Source organism: Phascolarctos cinereus, unplaced genomic scaffold, assembly GCF_003287225.1.
Source record: "Phascolarctos cinereus isolate Bilbo 61053 unplaced genomic scaffold, phaCin_HiC Scaffold_2;HRSCAF=192, whole genome shotgun sequence".
NCBI lineage: Eukaryota > Metazoa > Chordata > Mammalia > Diprotodontia > Phascolarctidae > Phascolarctos > Phascolarctos cinereus.
The window spans coordinates 233,066,000-233,082,888 of NW_027555625.1; the positions used below are offsets into that span (position 1 = coordinate 233,066,000).

Consider the following 16,889-nt stretch of genomic DNA (forward strand, 5'->3'; position numbering starts at 1 on the left):
GAAAGGACTAGAAAGTTGCTCAATTCTGGCCTGCTTACTACAGCAGGCAGGGATCCCACCCTGTGGTTGAAATACAGCACAAAAAAAATGTAAAAAATTTTTGCAAAGATGATTCACCTCTCCACTGGTTCAAGGAATGTGTGCACACTCATGGACAACACGAAATCCAATAGACTTGAAAAATGAACAGCTTTTATCGTGGGAGAACTCAGCAGGTACTGCATCCAATTAACAGCCCTGAGTGAAACAAGTCTGGCAAATGAAGGCCAGCTTACTGAAGCTGGAGCTGGATACACATTCTTCTGGATGGCTGCCGTGATGAGGAGCACTGTGAAGCTGGCATAGGTTTCATAATCAGATCTAATCTAGTTAGCAAGCTTGTATGCTTCCCAAAAGGACTGAGTGACAATGTGACTGCCACTTTGCAGGAAAATGTCATGCCACTGCAATTAATGCCTATATCCCCACCATGATGAACCCTGACGAAGTCAAAGAAAACTTTTATGAAGACCTTCAGACCCTCATCATCAATGTGTCAAAAGAGGATAAGCTTTTAATTCTGAGTGACTTTAACACCAGAGTAGGCACAGACTAACAGACATGGTGGGGAGTCCTTGAGAGGAACAGAATCAGAAACAGCAACAACAATGGTCACTATACTACTGAAGATTTGTGCATCTCATGACCTTCTCATCACCAACACTGTCTTCCATTTACCAAAATGCAATAAAACTTCATGGATGCACTCTTGCAGCAAACATTGACATTTAATAGACTATGTCATTGTAAGGAGAAGAGACAGACAGCACATAAGAATGATGAGAGTGATGTGTGGCACAGAGTGCTGGACCAATCAGAGACTTATTCTCTCCAACCTAAACATTCAGATTCAACAAAACCGGTGACCCTAAGGCAAGATGACTATCAGAAGACTCACCATCAACAGATTAGAACACTTCTCCATGCCTAAACAGTTTATTCCTGACATGGAGGGAAAGTTGAATCAGCACAGAGTTAGCAACAGTGGAGCAGAAAAGGAGTAGGCAGCTTTCAGAGAATTGGTGGCAGCACTACATTTGCTCATCTGAGCCAGAACACTCACAAACATCAGGACTGGTCTGATGAAAATGATGGAGAAATTCAGAAGCTGATAAACAAAAAAACAAGAATTTCACAGGGTTTACCAGCAGGATAGTTTGTCCACTAGTGTCTAACTCCATCAAAATTAAAATGTAAGTGAAGTTCAGAGGCAGGATTCTTGGCTCAGTAAGAAAACAGGTGAAATTCAGTTTTATACCAATAGCAACAACCCAAAGTGCTTATGCAATGCCCTGAAGGCTATTGATGGGCCAAAGACCTATGGTGCACTTCAGCTATTCAGTGCTGATGGAGCCACATTGATTAGTGATGTGGACATGATCGTAGATAAATGGGCTGAACACTTCCATAGTGTTCTCAACAGACCATCATCAATCAATGCTGAAGCCATTGACCATATACCTCATGTTGAAGTTAATCCCTCTCTAGCCAAATTTCCAACTGAAGAAGAGGTTTTGAATGCTATCGAGACTCCTTTCATGTGGCAAAGCACCTGGTGCTGATTCTGTCCCAGCAGAGATCTATAAGGCAGAGATCTGCTCATACAGAAGCTGACTGAAACCTTCCAGGTTGTGTGGCAAGAGGAGGTTATACCCCAGGAGTTTAAGGATGCCTCCATTGTGCATCTCTATAAAAGAAAAGGAAATAGGTTGACCTATGACATTCACAGGGGAGGTCTCTATCTTAGTCATTGCTGGCAAGATTCTTGCCAGAGTCCTTAATAAGCTGATCCTTCACCTGGAAGATGGTCATCTACCTGAGAGCCAGTGTGGCTTCAGAAAGGGCTGAGGAACAGTTGACATGGTGTTTGACACCCAAAATTTCCAGAAGAAATGACAGAAGCAGATCAAAGCTCTGTACAAAATGTTCATTGATCTGACCAAGGCTTTTGATACTATCAGTTATTAAGGCTTGTGGAAGATGCTGGTGAAATTTGGTTGCCCATAAAAGTTCATCAGTATTTCATTGTTTCACGATGGCATACTTTCACAGATAATGGATAAAGGAATATGCTGTCACACTTTCCCAGTCACCAATGGAGTGAAGCAGGGATATGTGCTTGCTCCCATGCTTTTTAGCATGATGTTTTCCCCAATGTTATCAGACACCTTCAATGAGGATGAAAACGGCATTAAGGTCAGCTACTGCACTAACTTCAAAAGGCTACATGCTAAGACTAAAGTGTAGGGAGAGTTGGTGTGTGATTTTTTGTTCATAGATGATCGTGTACTCAGTGCTGCCTTTGAGGCTGAGATGCAACAGAGTATGGATAGATTCTGTGCCACTTGTGCTATTTTTTGTTTGTTTGTTTTAGGCAATGGGGTTAAGTGACTTGCCCAGGGTCACACAGCTAGTAAGTGTTATGTGTCTGAGGCCAGATTTGAACTCAGGTTCTCCTGAATCCAGGGCCGGTGCTCTATCCAGTGCATCACCTAGCTGCCCCCTTTTTTTTGTTTTTTGTTTTTGTTGTCTTACACTTGTGCTAATTGTGGCCTGACAATTAACACCAAGAAAACAGGTGCTCTACAAGCCATAGGTGGAACCATTGGTTACAGCAAATGCAGAAATTTTGAATGCTGTGGATAAGTTCACTTACCTTGGCCATATATTTTTTAGAGATATCCACATAGATAATGAGGTTGATGCAGGCATTGCCAGGGCTAGAAATTGGCAAAGTAATGTGCAAGAGAGAAGCAGTATTAGGCTGTATACCAAACTGAAGGTCTACAGAGCCTTTGCGCTGACTTGTTTGTTGTATGCCTGTGAAACCTGGACAGTCTACCAGCGCTGTGCCAGAAAATTGAACTGCTTTCATTTGAATTGTCTTAGAAAGATTCTGAAGATCACCTGGCAAATAAGACACCAGCACTGAGGTCCTCTCTCAAGAACTGCCAAGCATTCAAACTCTACTGCAGAGCATATAATTCTGAGGGGCTGGTCACATAGCCCAAATGCCAAACATAAGTTTACCTAAAAGACTATTTTACCAAGAATTCACACAAGGCAAGCACTCACATGGTGGTCAGAAGAAGTGAAACAAAGAAACTCTCAAGGTCTCTCTGAAGAATTTTAGTATAGCTTGTGAGACATGGGAGACACCAGCATGACATGACCGAATCAAAGAAGGCACTGTACTCTATGAGCAAAGCAGAATCGAAGTAGCACAAAGGAAGCATGAGATGCACAGATTTAGACATCTCCATTCCAAAAGTTCATATGCACTCTTTATGCCCAGCCTGTGGTAGAGCCCTTTGAGCTCATAGTGACTGATCAGCCATAGCTGGACACACTCTACTTTGACCCCAACATCATGATGTTATTGATCCTCTTTGAGCATGAAGGATGAACAACAAGATAAATGAAGCCATAGGTTTTATTCTGATTGTTTATTTGGAGTTTTGTCTCCTGTGAATTTCTGGGTAGCTTCTACCGCTGATCTTCTGCTTACATTGTAGCTAGTCATTATGGTACTGAGGTTGGTGGATATGTGCTGGTAATTCCCCCCCCCCTTTCTTTTTTTAGTTTAAAATTTCTTTAATTAGATTTGTAAAACTTCAAACTAATACTTTCCAACCAAGCAGAGAACCCAGATTCTGATCCTGGTCCCAAGATTTACTACCTGGGACACCTGAGACAAGTCCTTCACTGTTCTGAGCCCTAGGCTCCTCCTAGCTAGAATGAAGGGGCTAGATTAGATGACGTCTGGAGTCCCTTCTAAATTCTACAACCCACTTCAGTATTTCAAGGATACTTTATTTCATCGGTGTGAGTGACCTTTCCACCAACAAAAACTGTAGAGCTTTCCAGGCCTATGTAAATGGTCTTTGTGAGTAGTTGAAAAAATTCATCATTCTCTGGGAAACCTGGTCAATGAGTCAAAGAAAAAATAGATTAAGACTTAGAAGGGAACTTAGAGGCTACCTAGTCTAATCCCTTCATTTAACCAATGAAGACCCTGGGGCCCAGAGAATTTAAATGATTTGCTTAAGGTTATACAGGTAGAGAGGCATCTAGGTGGCACAGCGGACAAAGTTCTGAGCCTGGAGTCAGGAAGACTCATCTTCCTGAGTCCAAATCCAGCCTCAAACACTTACTAATTGTGTGACCCTGGGCAAGTCATTTAATCCTGTTTGCCTCAGTTTCCTCATCTGTGAAAGAAACTGGAGATGGAAATGGCAAACTATTCCAGTACTTCTGCCAAGAAAACCCCAAATGGGGTCACAAAGAGTCAGATACAACCGAACAACAAAAACAACAACGATAACATAAAGGCAGAGAATGTATAATAGGTCGAAGATTTTGAAACCAGGCTTGGGAAGGGAGGAAAATAGTTCAGAACTTAAAATGTGACCAAAAAAATTTTTATTTAATTTTAAAAAAAGAAAGAAACCAGGCATTCAGTCTCCAAATCAAAGCTTCTTCCTACTGCATCCCAAGGCTTTTTTTGCTTAATTAGAATGGTTCTCAAGCAACGGATAGTCTGGTTCTAGGCCCATTCTCCTGTCTTCCCAGTTTGGTAGGTAGGAACAGTCTAATCTCAGGCTCCTAGTATAACTTTTTTTTTAAAAGAATCCTTTATTGCCAGGACTTCCACAAGGTAGGCACTTAAATGTTTCTTAAATGAATTAGATGTATGAATGTTTTGGGGGAGAGAGATTCCGGAATTTTCTGCTTTCCTTCCTATCCCAAGTCCATTTTCTATACCCAGGAATATTCTCTGGTTGTCAGCCTGTTTGGCTCTTTCTGTTAAAAAGAATATCAGGTACTTGAAAACAACCTTGAACTGTACATTTCTGCAGCTTCTGCACTATGTGTGTATTCTATGCTGGAAGCAAAAGTGGCAGTGAGCTAAGCTTCTGCTGGGGACTGGAGGCCTAACACTGCATAGAAAAAAGAATCATAAACCTTCAGAGCTGGAAGAACCCCAGAAGTCTGAGGATTAGAGCTGGAAGGGACGTTTAGAGCTCATCAAGACCAAAGGCCTCATTTGACAGATGAGGAAACAGATTCAGAGACAGGAAGTCACTTGATAAAGGTCACATGGGTACTAAGTATCAGATGTGGGACTCAGATTCAGGGTCTCTGACTCTGAATCTTGGACCCAGGCCACCACACCACACTTTAACTCAGACAGGAGCAGGAATCCTTACTACAACATCCCCAGCAAGAGGTATCCAGCCTCTCCTTGAGGACCTCCAGTGACAGGGAGTTCGGTACCCATTGAGGCAAGCCATTCCAATTTGGGCATTATTATTTCCCAGTATTCTAGCTATTCACTTTCCCAACAAGCCTGTTTGCTGTTCCTCAAAACCTGTGTACACCTGTGTGTTCATGGGGGAAGTTAGGGTGGTAAACCTGGTTTCACTCATAAAGAAACCACAAAGGGGGAAGACAACTTGTCTATACTCATTGGGCTAGTCAAACATTAGAATTCAGAGCCTCTGGTCACCTGCTAAAAATAATTCCCTCTTGCCTTTAGAGCCCTTCAGCCAAAAAGCCAGGAAAATTGGCCTTGTTGATGGAGAAACATGCCACCCTAGACATGCTACTTCCTCTCTCTGGGCCTCAGTTTCCACGTCTACAAAATGCTAGGATTGGACTGCATGATCTGTCTAATGCCCCACTACCTGTTTTGGATTGGGAAATGGGGACAAGGTGGTGAGTGGGGAAAGGTAAGCGGGTGAAGAGGAGAGAAGAATGCCCCATGGTGCCAGCCAGGTTCCCTTCTGAGGCCAGTCAAGCCATGCCTCATGGCCCACCCCCAGACAGCATTCCTGCAGGAGAAGACCAGGCCTGAGCCTGTGCCCGCTGGCTCCAACCCTCCCACTGCTCAGCATCGAGTAGCCTTCAAGGCTTCAGTTGGGCACTAGAGGGAGCTAGTCTCTGATGCTCCTCCTCAATCAGTGCAGCTGGTTTAAACTGGTTCATCAGGGTGCGGTCAGTGCAGGCAGCTGCCTTCTGTCCCAGGCCTCAGGACTGCCAGCTTTTCCACCCCTTACCTTTCTCTCCAAGCATGGTGGGGGCACAGAGGAGTAGTAGCCTCTCCCACTTGCCAAGGCAGAGGAGGTCAGGGGAAAAGGCATTGATCGACATGGTCACAGCCTTGCAACAAAGCCCCTGGGGCAGCTTTTGTTGCAGTTACACTCTCTACCCACTCCCTTAGTCCACCATGTTTACCAGTCAAACCATCGTATTAGAGTTAGAAGGGACCTCAGAGTGCAGAATACATATGCCAGAACTGGAAGGGACCTTAGAACTTAACAGCATCGGATCCAGAAGGACATGAGGTATTGAAGGTAGAGAGTTATTAGTCTTGGACCATAGAATGTCATTGCTAGAAGGGATTGTTTAATTTAACATACAGCCTTCATTTATAAATGAGGAAATGGAGGGGGGGGGAAGGACTTGCCCAAGGTCACACAGTTTTCACTGGATGTCCATCTTCAGAAATGGTTCCAGGGAAAAGGAAGGGGGAAAAGTCAGAGGTAGTCTTCTTCTACAGAGCAGATCCCCAGATTTTCCAGGGAACATCCTGCTCTAAGAGGTCGCCTGGAGCCACCGGTGGAAAGAATTCCAAACTAGCAGTCAGGAGACTTGGACTCTGCCCCTGGATCTGCACCATCCTTTATGACCTTGGGCAAGTCACAGCCTCTCCGAGTCTCTGTTTACAACCCTGAAAATGATGGGACTGGACTGGATACTCTCTCAGGTTAGTCTAGCTCTGCCAGCTTATCTTTGAAGGTTCCTTCCGGCTGACATTCTATGATTCTAGGTAGAGATGAGGTAATCTGGGGGCTCTTTCAAGTTAGTGAGGGGCAAAATTAGGAGGAAGTGAGAACTGAGAGGTCTGTGAGTTCATCTTTCTCACAAGGGCCAGTTTAGGGAGGGCCCTGTTCCTGGGGAACCCTCAACCATCAAAACACAAAGATAGTCAGGAAAGGAGACCTTTGGCTAAGAAGGAAGCTCTAGTTAAAGTCTCCACACGTGGTTCCTCATGACAATGAACCGTGGAACAGGGCTCATTTGTTTCTAATTAAACCAGTTTTCACCTTCTGCTATGCAGCTCCTGTGACCTTGTGCCTAGGGCCTTAGGGTCACCTTTTAGAAGGGTTTCTGGGAGTCTGAATGCTGCTACTTGGCTGAGTTTAGGGTGTGAGGCAGTCATAGAAAATGGAGCAGGGAATTGGGAATTTCATTCTCTAGGGGCAGAGAGGGAAAAGCTTTCTCTTACTTGTCTCCTTATACCCCTTATAGCAGAGTTCAGCTGTGCTGCTAAACTTACCCGACGACTTTGGGCAGGCCACTTGTGCTCTCTGAACCTTAGTTCCCTCATTGATAAAATTAGGGTATTGGGCCAGAGCCAGTGAGGTACAATGGAAAGTCCTGGATGCACAATCAGATGACTTGCGTTAAAAAAAAAAACACAACAAACAAACAACAAAAAACTGCTAAGACACTAAGTAGCTCTGTGATCCCTGTCACTTCTCACACGGGGAGGAGGTCGGCTGCTAAGGCCCCTTTCAGTTCTAATGATTGCTAAGATTCCTTCTAACTGACATTCAATGATTCTACTTCCATACATTAAGGATCTGGAATTTCATCTCTGATGGGAAATAAAGTTCAGTGAAAGAAAGGGGAGGGAGGAGAGAATCGGTGTTTTAAAGATATAATTTCGAAGAAGGAAAAATTAGCCTCTCACTGTCTCCCACTCTGACCCCTTCCTTTCTTAAAAGAAAAGCAAACAGTTCCACCTAGAAATTCAAAGGAGGAAGCCCAAGAGAAGCTCCAAGGGAAAACAAAAAAGAGGAATCCAAGTTCTTGGGACTAGGGACAGAGCCCTGAAGCCTACTGCTCAGTGCTGGAGAAGTGGAGGAAAAAAAGCCCTAACGGGGAGGGATTAGATTCTGGCATATAGACAGGGCTCCCCTTTCTGCAACCTGGGTCCCCCGAGGCCCCGCCCCACCTTACTCCACCAAGCCCCTGCTGCTAAGCCATCCCCATCTCCAGTTGCATGGAACACTGGAGGGGAGGAACCTTAGACAGAGGAGAGGCGGAGGGAGCAGAGGCTCCGCGGGGACCCAGGAGGGAGAGTGGCTGGGGATGGGCCATGGGGCTGCAGTACCGGCCGCGGGCCGCTGGGTGGCAGGCCCGCCGCGACTCTGGACTGTGTCTGGCCTCGGCGGCGGCGGCGGCGGCGGCGGCAACAGCAGCAGCAGCGGCGCCAGTAGCAGCCGCATCAGTGGCAGCAGCGGCAGGAGCAGTGGGCGCCCGGCCCCAGCACGGGCTCCCCGCGGGTGCAGGCGGCCGGAGCTGGGTTGGACCAGCGGCCACGCTCCACTGCCTCGGCTTTGCATGCACCTGCCCTACTTCTGCCAGGAAGAGCCGGGGGTGGCGGGGAAGCGGGGCGCGGTTGGGAGGAGCCGGCGCCCGGGAGCCTTTGAAATGAGCGTGCCCGAGCCCGGTCCTGCAGCCGCCGCTGCCGCCGCCGCTGCCTTCATGATGCTGCTGGTGGACGGGGACCGGGACGGGGACGGGGTTGGGGACAGGGAGCAGTCGGAGTCACAGCCCGGGCCGCTGCACAGCGGGGCGCAGGAGCTCGCCCTTTTCCTCACCCCCGAGCCCGGGGCCGAGGTAGGACCCCGAAGGGGCAGCTCGGGTCTCTAAGGGTTAAACCGTCTTGGGAAAGTGAGGACCCTGCTAGGATGGGAGGGGGAGGGAGCAAAGGAGAAAGTGAGGGAGGAACTAGGAGTCCCTTTGATGCAGCCAAACTTTTACAGTGAGTGCTAGTTCGACCCCTATAGGGTCCTCTGCGTTCCCCACCCTGAGAAAGTTAATATTCCTCTCCATTTTCCTCCTCAGTGAAAGGAGCGGGGTGGACTGAATGAGCTGTCAGGTACCTTTCAGCTGGGATAGGGCATGTTCTATATGTCTGCCAGTTCTGGCATTCTGTTCTAAGGCCCCTTCCAGAGGTTATCGCCTATGTTGCAGAGCCCATTTGTGCAGGGGCCTAGCAGGAGCTGTCTTCCAATAGGTAGGATCTAGGATGAATATTCAGATGGAAGAATATTGTTTGATCCTCTAGGGGAAGGTGCTGCTCTAAATGCCCCAATGACTACTAACCCAGATCCGCCCAGGGATTCCCTGAGGCGTTTTCTGTCATCAAGGTATTGTCACTGGGAACCTGGACCCAGGCATTTATCCCAAGGTGGTGCAGTCTAGCTTTGATATACAGATCCTTCTCGCATTCTGTTACCACTCTTTAGAAACCAGGTGTTTGGGGCTTCTCTCTGCGGTTCTCTCACAAAACTGAAATAAAAAGGCCCCTCCCTCTTCCCTCAAGGAGCTTACATTCTAGTGTGGGAAGACAATACATAAAAGGAAGAAAGCAGAGGCTTGACCTTTTCCCTTTAGCCTAATGGACTGCAAAGACTCAATCAGTTCACTGAGCCAATTGATCCCTAGTCAAGTCTTTTTTTTTAATCACCTAAAGGTGAGTGGGGTATTTTGCCAGCTGGTGCCTATGCTTTGGAGTCATGAAAATTCAAGTCTGAAAGTTGGATAGGACCTCAGAGGTCAAATAGGCCAATGCCCTCCTGAAGCAGAATCCCTTCAACAATAACCAGCTTACGCTTGAACACATCCAATGACAGAAAGCTCACTATCTTAATAGACGGATGTGTTGGACAGCTCTGATTGTTAGGAATTCTTGCAGTTAAGCTGAATTGAAATATAAGTCACTGTAATTTCTACCAATTGGTCCTTGGAACAAGGCAAGGCCTTTTCTACTTGACAGCTCTTTAAAAAGTTGAAGACAGAGCCCAAGTCTTACTAACCTTCTCTAGGCAAAAATGAGACACCATGTTTTAGTGGAAAGAGCCTTGCACCTGGAGTCAGAAGCTCTGGATTTGAATCCTTCTTCTGCTATTTATTAGCTGCATGACCTTGGGCAAATCACTTACAATGTTTAGGGGTTGGGCTAGATGATCTCAGAGGTCCCTTTCATCTCCAGAATACTTTGAACCTGAGTTTCCTTGACTTCTCTTGACACGATTCCAAGATGACCTCTAATCAGAATAACATTCCCCTTTCCTGTCGCTACAAAAGAAATACACTTAAAAAAAAGCCCTGTCAGCTGGACAGCTATGCACTCCAGCTAGTGACAGCATCAGAAAAAAAGATACCCAGGTCTCTGAGTTCATTTGGAGTTTCCCTGTGAAGGAAATTAAGTCTCTGCTCACTATTCCCCATTCTTCAGTTGTTTTTTTTTGTTTTGCTTTGTTTTATGTTTTGTTCACTCCCACCTTCTCCCTTCAAAATAAGGATATGTCATTGTGCCCAGCAGCTAAATGTAGGCTTTATTTTTTTCCTCAGTTAAGGGTGGCCTTTGAGAGATTCGATGTGTATTAAATTAATTTCCTTATTTAGGATTCTTCTGAATGAGATGGGAGATGGGATCTCCAGCATTGTTAAGGGACCAAATGTAGAAACATGAAGTACTTCTTTATTACTAGTGTGCAGTGACAGACCCATTTAAAAGCCCTTATTGCAATTTATTTGCAAAAAGAAATAGAAATAGTTAAGAGAGAAAGTGTACAGGGGCTTAGAATCACTCATTGCTTCTCCCTCGAAATCGGCTCATCAGTAGATCTCAATCATTATAACAGAGTAGGCTGAGCTTAATGAAAATATTACAGATAATATCAGAAACGATCAATGAATCATAGACTATCCCATCAGAAAGGGACCTGTTGGACCATCTAATCCAGTCCTCTAATTTGACAGATGAGGAAACCAAGGCCCAAAGAGGGGAAGTGACTTGCCTGAGGCCACACAGCTATGACAGAACCAGAGCTAGAACCAAGGAGCAAGAATCAAGTTTTTCTTTGTTTTAAATGCATTTTAAAAAATGCTTTTAGGAATAGAATCAGGACCCTAATCATGTTGAAGAATCATGAGATTTAGAGCTGGAAAGTACTATAGCAATCATGTAGTCCATATACCCTTATCTGACAGAAGCATAGAGAAGGGAAAGTGATTTGCTTACAGTCACATATTTAGTTGATACCAGAACAGAGACTAGAATCCTGGTCTTCTGCCCTTTAAGCTTCTATCTTAAGTATGGCAATGTTTCCCTTAGAAAATAAAAGTCCAATGGGGACTAGGCCTGGCTAGATCATGTCCTTTGACCTTGTTAATTTGGCAGAGCCTCTCCTGGGTGATTTTTGACCTTTACATGGTGAGATGGAAAAGAGCACAGTACTTAAAATCAGAAGGTTGATGTTTAAATCCTTGCTGAGTCATTCACTAGTTCTGTGACCTTAGGAAAATTATTTTACTTCTCTGAGCCTCAGTTTCCCTTTGATTACTCTTGTTCTGTTCTCTTCCACTTGGAAGAACAAATAACATTTCTGATAGAGGAGGCAGTGCCATGAAGGAGACAATGTCATTTGGTCTAAATCTGGATTTGGAGTTTGGGGGCCTGTATTTGAGCCCCAGCTTTGTTCCTTAGTAGCCAGTAATGAAATGGAAATAATATACTTGTACTGCTGTTCTCACAAGGTTCTTATGAGGATCAAGTGAGCCAAATTTGGTTAAGATTTGTAAACCTTTAAAATGCTGTATTAATGTCCGTTGTTGTTATTCAGGCAGGCCATTGAAATCTTGGTTTCCTAGTTGGGGGTGGGAGGGAGGGGTGGCAGAAGGAAACTGCTGGTGAGGGGACATTATTCTGAAATTCTGTTCTGGTTGGCCAGTGGACATATGCTGCAGACTGTTTGGTTGGGGGTTTCCTGTCACTGGCTTTTTTTTTTTTTTAGTTCCAAGTTCCTCCTTTTTGGGGAAAGTTCATAGTTCATATCTAGAAGAAGCCTCAAGGTGTCAAGTTCACAGATTGTCAGAAATGTAAGAGACTTTGGGGATAATGTAGCCCAATGGATCTTAACCTGGGATCCATGGATGAATTTCAAGGGGTCCATGAACTTGGTTGGGAAAAAATTACATCTTTATTTCAATATTATTTGTAATTCTTTGCAATCTCACATATTTTATTTTATGCCTTTAAAAACACATCATTCAGAGAATGTCCACAGGCTTCAGCGAGACGATCAACAAATGCTGATTAAGTGCCTACTATGTACCTAGGCACTGTGCATCAGACTCTCAAGAAGGTCTATGATACAGAAAAAAAAAGTTTGAGAAGGAGTGAGGGAGTGAAACTCCCTCATTTGATAGCTGGGGAAACAGAGGTTTATGGAGAGGAAGTGACTTGATTCTAAGGTCACATAGTAAGTGGCAGAACTAGAATCTGAACTGAAGCCCTCTGACTGTAGATCCAGTGCTCTTCCTGTTATAAGGCCTTCCCTACACCCAGGATTGCTTTCCAAAAACTCCAGAAACAGAAGTTTTGGAGGGAGATGAATTTTGCCTGAGTGAGAGAAGAAATCTATCTTAGCATCTGAAATTCCTTAGTATAGATGTATCCAATGCTGGCCAGGGCAAAGTTCCCTTTCCCAAAAGTTTCCCAGTAGTATGTAGCTAAGTAAGTAAGTAGCTAAACAGAGACATGTTGATCCACAACCCCATTTCTTCCTTTTCTGGGATGTGATTATTTTAAAAGGTTGGAGTTGGAAAGGACCTTAGAAAATAGAACTTAAAACCTCAGAGCTGGAAGGTGACCTAGCACATAGAATGTCAGTGCTGGCAGATACCATACAAAATAAAATGTCAGAGTTGAAAGAGATGATAAACATAATCTAGCACAACCCCTTGCTCAAGGAATGAATCTGCTATCTAGCATTGTGGATGTGTGCTCATCTACTTTTTTGCCTATAGTCCTGTAGTGATGGGGAACTCACTATCTATCAAAGTAGTTCATTCTACTGGACAGCTAATTATTTGATCTCGGGGCGGGGGGCGGGGCATGTCAGTCTGTAATCACCTTGCCTCTAACTTCTGCTCATTAGTACCATCATAGAGACCTGACAGTTGGAAGAAATCTCAGAGGCCATCTCTCCGAATCTATACAGGAATCTCTTCTGCATCCTCCCCCAAGCATTTATCTAGTTTCATGCAGATTTTTTGTAAGGTTCTCCCAAGACAATCCATTTTGCTTTTGCATAGGGTAGTCTTGTAGGAACGTTGTCCTTACAATGACGTTGGGTAGTTTGCCTCTCCACGATATCTATCCATTACTCCTCGTTTTATCTTCTGGAGCCAAACAGAATACAGTTCACGCCTTTTCCACATGACAGCGCTTCAGTTTTCATGTCTCCCTTGGCTCCTCTTCTCCAGGTTAAACCCCTCTAGGTCCTTTAAGTGATCTTCAGATATTATGGTCTCCAGGCCTCTCACCAGCCTGGTCACCCACTACGTTGTATGTCATTGCTCTTCCTAAATACAATGCCTACATCTGGGTACAGTATTCCAGTTGGGGTTTGACCAGAACAGACTGATATATGACCTCTAATTTTCTTGTTCTCTTTTAATGCTGCCTAACAACACACTAAGTGTTTTGTTTTGGTTTTTGGTTATCATATTACACATTGACATTGACCTTGTGGTCCACTAAAACCCTGAGATTGTTTTCATACAAGTTGTTGTCCAGCCATTCCCCCTCCATCTTATACTTATAAAGTTCATTTTTTTGGTAACCCAAGCCATAATCGTATGGAAAAGGCCCAAGATTTGGACTCTGAGGACCTGGATCTTACTTGTACTTGCTTCCTGTATAACGTTGGGCAAGTCACTCTAACTCTATGCCTTGATTTCCTCATCTGCAAAATAAGGGTTTTAGATTAGGGGGCCTTAGAACATCTTGGTTCTAAAGGTCTAAGAAACTCTTATCCAAGAGCCCACTTTGTGTCAAGCTGATTTTCTTTCTCTTGTTTTTGTACGTAAATTCATGAATTGTTTTTTGATTAACAAAAATCTATGATCTTATAATCCTGATCCTATAACACTGTATCTTTGTTGTTGTTGTTCAGTAGTTTTTCAGTCATGTACAACTCTTCATGACCCCATTTGGGGTTTTCTTGGTAAAGAGACTGGAGTAGTTTGACATTTCCTTCTCCAGCCCACTTTACAGGTGAGGAAACCGAGGCAAGCAGAGTGAAGCCTTGCTCAAGGTCACACAGCTAGTAAGTGTCTGAGGCTGGATTTGAACTCATGTTTTCCTTACTCTAGGCCCAATGCTCTATCCACTGAGCCACCAAGTTTCTCTCTATTAAATCCTATCTTATTTTTTAGCCCATTATTCTAGACTGTGGAGATCTTTTTGGATCCTAACAGAATGATCCAAAGTTTTAGCTGTCCTTTCCAGCTTTGTATCACCTACAAACTGGACAAACATGTCATCTATGTTTTTATCCTAAAGCATTCACAACGAAGCACAAGAATGCAGGGTCAAGCATAGCTTGGGTGCTTCGTTAGAGAACTTCCCCCAAGTTGATCTTAACCCACTAATGACTCTTTTAGTTGTATCCTCGTCTAAATGACAGAAGACATTACATTTCTAAGAGGGGTTGGTAAATTGTAGGAGAACGTGATCTAGTCTAGACCTAGTCTCCACAGCACTAGATCTGAAGTTGAGGATTTGGGTTTGAGCCCTAGCTTGGGTACTTACTGGCTGTGTGGCTTTGAACAAGTCAGTTCCCCTCTGTGAGATCCAGGTTGCTCGTCCGCTATTTATTTTCTTTAAGGTGCCTTCCAGTTCTAAAGCCTATGATCCTAATCACATGCTAGAAGAATAAGCCTTCCTCATCCCCTCACTTGGTGCCATTTTTTCCCTGTTTTTCCCCCATTGCTGGGGGCTGTGATTCCTCCAACTGGTTTGCTCATGTTGCTGGGAGCAGGCCAGGCTGTCTCTGTCAGCTGCCTCCTGCCTGAGTTCTTTGGCCTCTCACTCTGTGCTGATAGGTCAGGAGTTGGGGGCGGAGTCTGGGGCTGCTCTCCCTCCAGCTGCAGCTAGAGATGCTGTGGGCAGGCCCCACGCTTCAGTGTAAAGGCGGCACTGTGTAATGGAAACAGCCCTGACCTTGGGCTCAACACACTGAGCTTCTTCAAGGCCTAGCTGGTGCTCAAGTCTCTTGACCCTGTTTACTAGTTTTGTGACCCAGGGCAAATCATTCTCTTCTCTCTGCCTCAGTTGCTTCATCTGTAAAAGAGGGATAATAATACTTAAATTCCTCATCTTACAGGGTTGTTGGGAAGAAAAGTATTTTGTAGATCTTTAATGTTTAAGAAATGTGAGCTGCTTCTGTTATGACCAGAACATCCTGGTCCTGGGACATCTATGAAACCCTTACCCAAGGGCCTGCTTCATGCCAAACTGATTTTTTTCCTTTTTTTTTCTTTTTTGTATATACATCTAATCATATATATATATTTGATAAATGAAAATTTGTGTTTTTCTCCCTCCTACATCTCCCTCCCCCCTCCCATTGGAAAAGAAAAGGAAAATCCTTGTAATAAACATACATAGTAAATCAAAACAAATTATTGATTGGTAAAGTCTGTGTGTATTTGGATATCACCAATGCAGTAATTATACACACACACATACCCATATATACACGCACATACACACATATATGTATTTATGTATTTGGACATTACTAATTCAGTAATTTGATTTGATTCACTGTACATGTTTATTTTAAGGATTCTGTTTATTAGAAGGATATATATGTTTATTTTGAGGATATATACAGATGTCCTTGCAATAAACATACATACATACATACACACATACACCCCTGAAATCACAAATCTGGTTCCAATTCCTATGCCTATCTGGAGATTTTATATATATACATATATGTGTGTGTATACATGTATATACACGTATATGTATGTACATGGGCATGTGAACACACAAACATATCAGCACACACGTGAATACACATGCATTGATACATACATATGTGTAGGTATATATAGGGATACACATCTACACACATAGGTCTCACTCTTTACCAAGTCCACTACTTCTCTGTCTGGAGGTGGGTAGTATGCTTCATCATTAGGCCTCTGGAATTGTGTTTGGTCATTATGCCAATTGGAATTCTCAAGTCGTTCAAAGTTGTTCCAAATTTATTTTCTGGATCAGAAGGTAAACAGACTATGGGGACACGGGAAGACCTCAAAGGGAAATAAAGTCATTTAACTATGGAAGTTCCCAAAGAGACTCAGGGAAACCCTTTTCCTGAGTCTGGTCTGAATTTCTTCAGGAAAGATGCTGAAGCTTGATGACCTCAGAGAAGGAGTCAGTGCTAGGGTTGTTGGGATAATAATAACTCATTTTTTCACACTTTAAGGTAGAGGCAAGAAAAACAGGAATCAAGAAGGCCTTTTGCAAAGTTAACTGTCTTACTTGAATTATTCCCAACCTTATGTTTCACCTTACAGAAGGAAAACAGGGAGGGCTTCTGAGTATTTGTGGTCCTCTGATAAACCTCTGACTTTCATGAAAACTAAAGTGAACTCGAATATCTAAGGAAAAAGTTTTTATTCTTATCTCAGTTTGTTGTTCATGCTTGGGAAAGTCACTTAATCTTTCCTCTGAAACTTAATAGCCATGGGACAACGAGTAAGGCATTTAACTTGCGAGCCTCAGTTGCCTCATCTTTAAATTGGGGATTACTAAGCCTTGTTTTGCCCACATCACAGGTTTGTTATGAGGAAAGTGCTTTTCTTTTTTTTTTTTTTTAAGGCAATTGGGGTTAAGTGACTTCCCCAGGGTCACACACCTAGTAAGTGTCAAGTGTTTTGGTCTGAGGCCGGAGCTGAACTCA

The 16,889-nt window shown here is 43.9% G+C and overlaps 1 protein-coding gene across 1 annotated transcript in view; it reads left to right on the plus strand.

Moving 5' to 3' along the window:
- The first annotated feature begins 8,284 nt into the window (after positions 1–8,284).
- The window catches only part of BCAS4 (breast carcinoma amplified sequence 4), a 63,108-nt gene continuing 54,503 nt past the window's right edge, over positions 8,285–16,889 (plus strand). Inside the window, exon 1 of the mRNA XM_020984275.2 lies at positions 8,285–8,730. Within this exon, the coding sequence (XP_020839934.2) occupies positions 8,452–8,730 (279 nt within the window). The 5' untranslated portion in view covers positions 8,285–8,451. The remainder of the gene's footprint in view (positions 8,731–16,889) is intronic.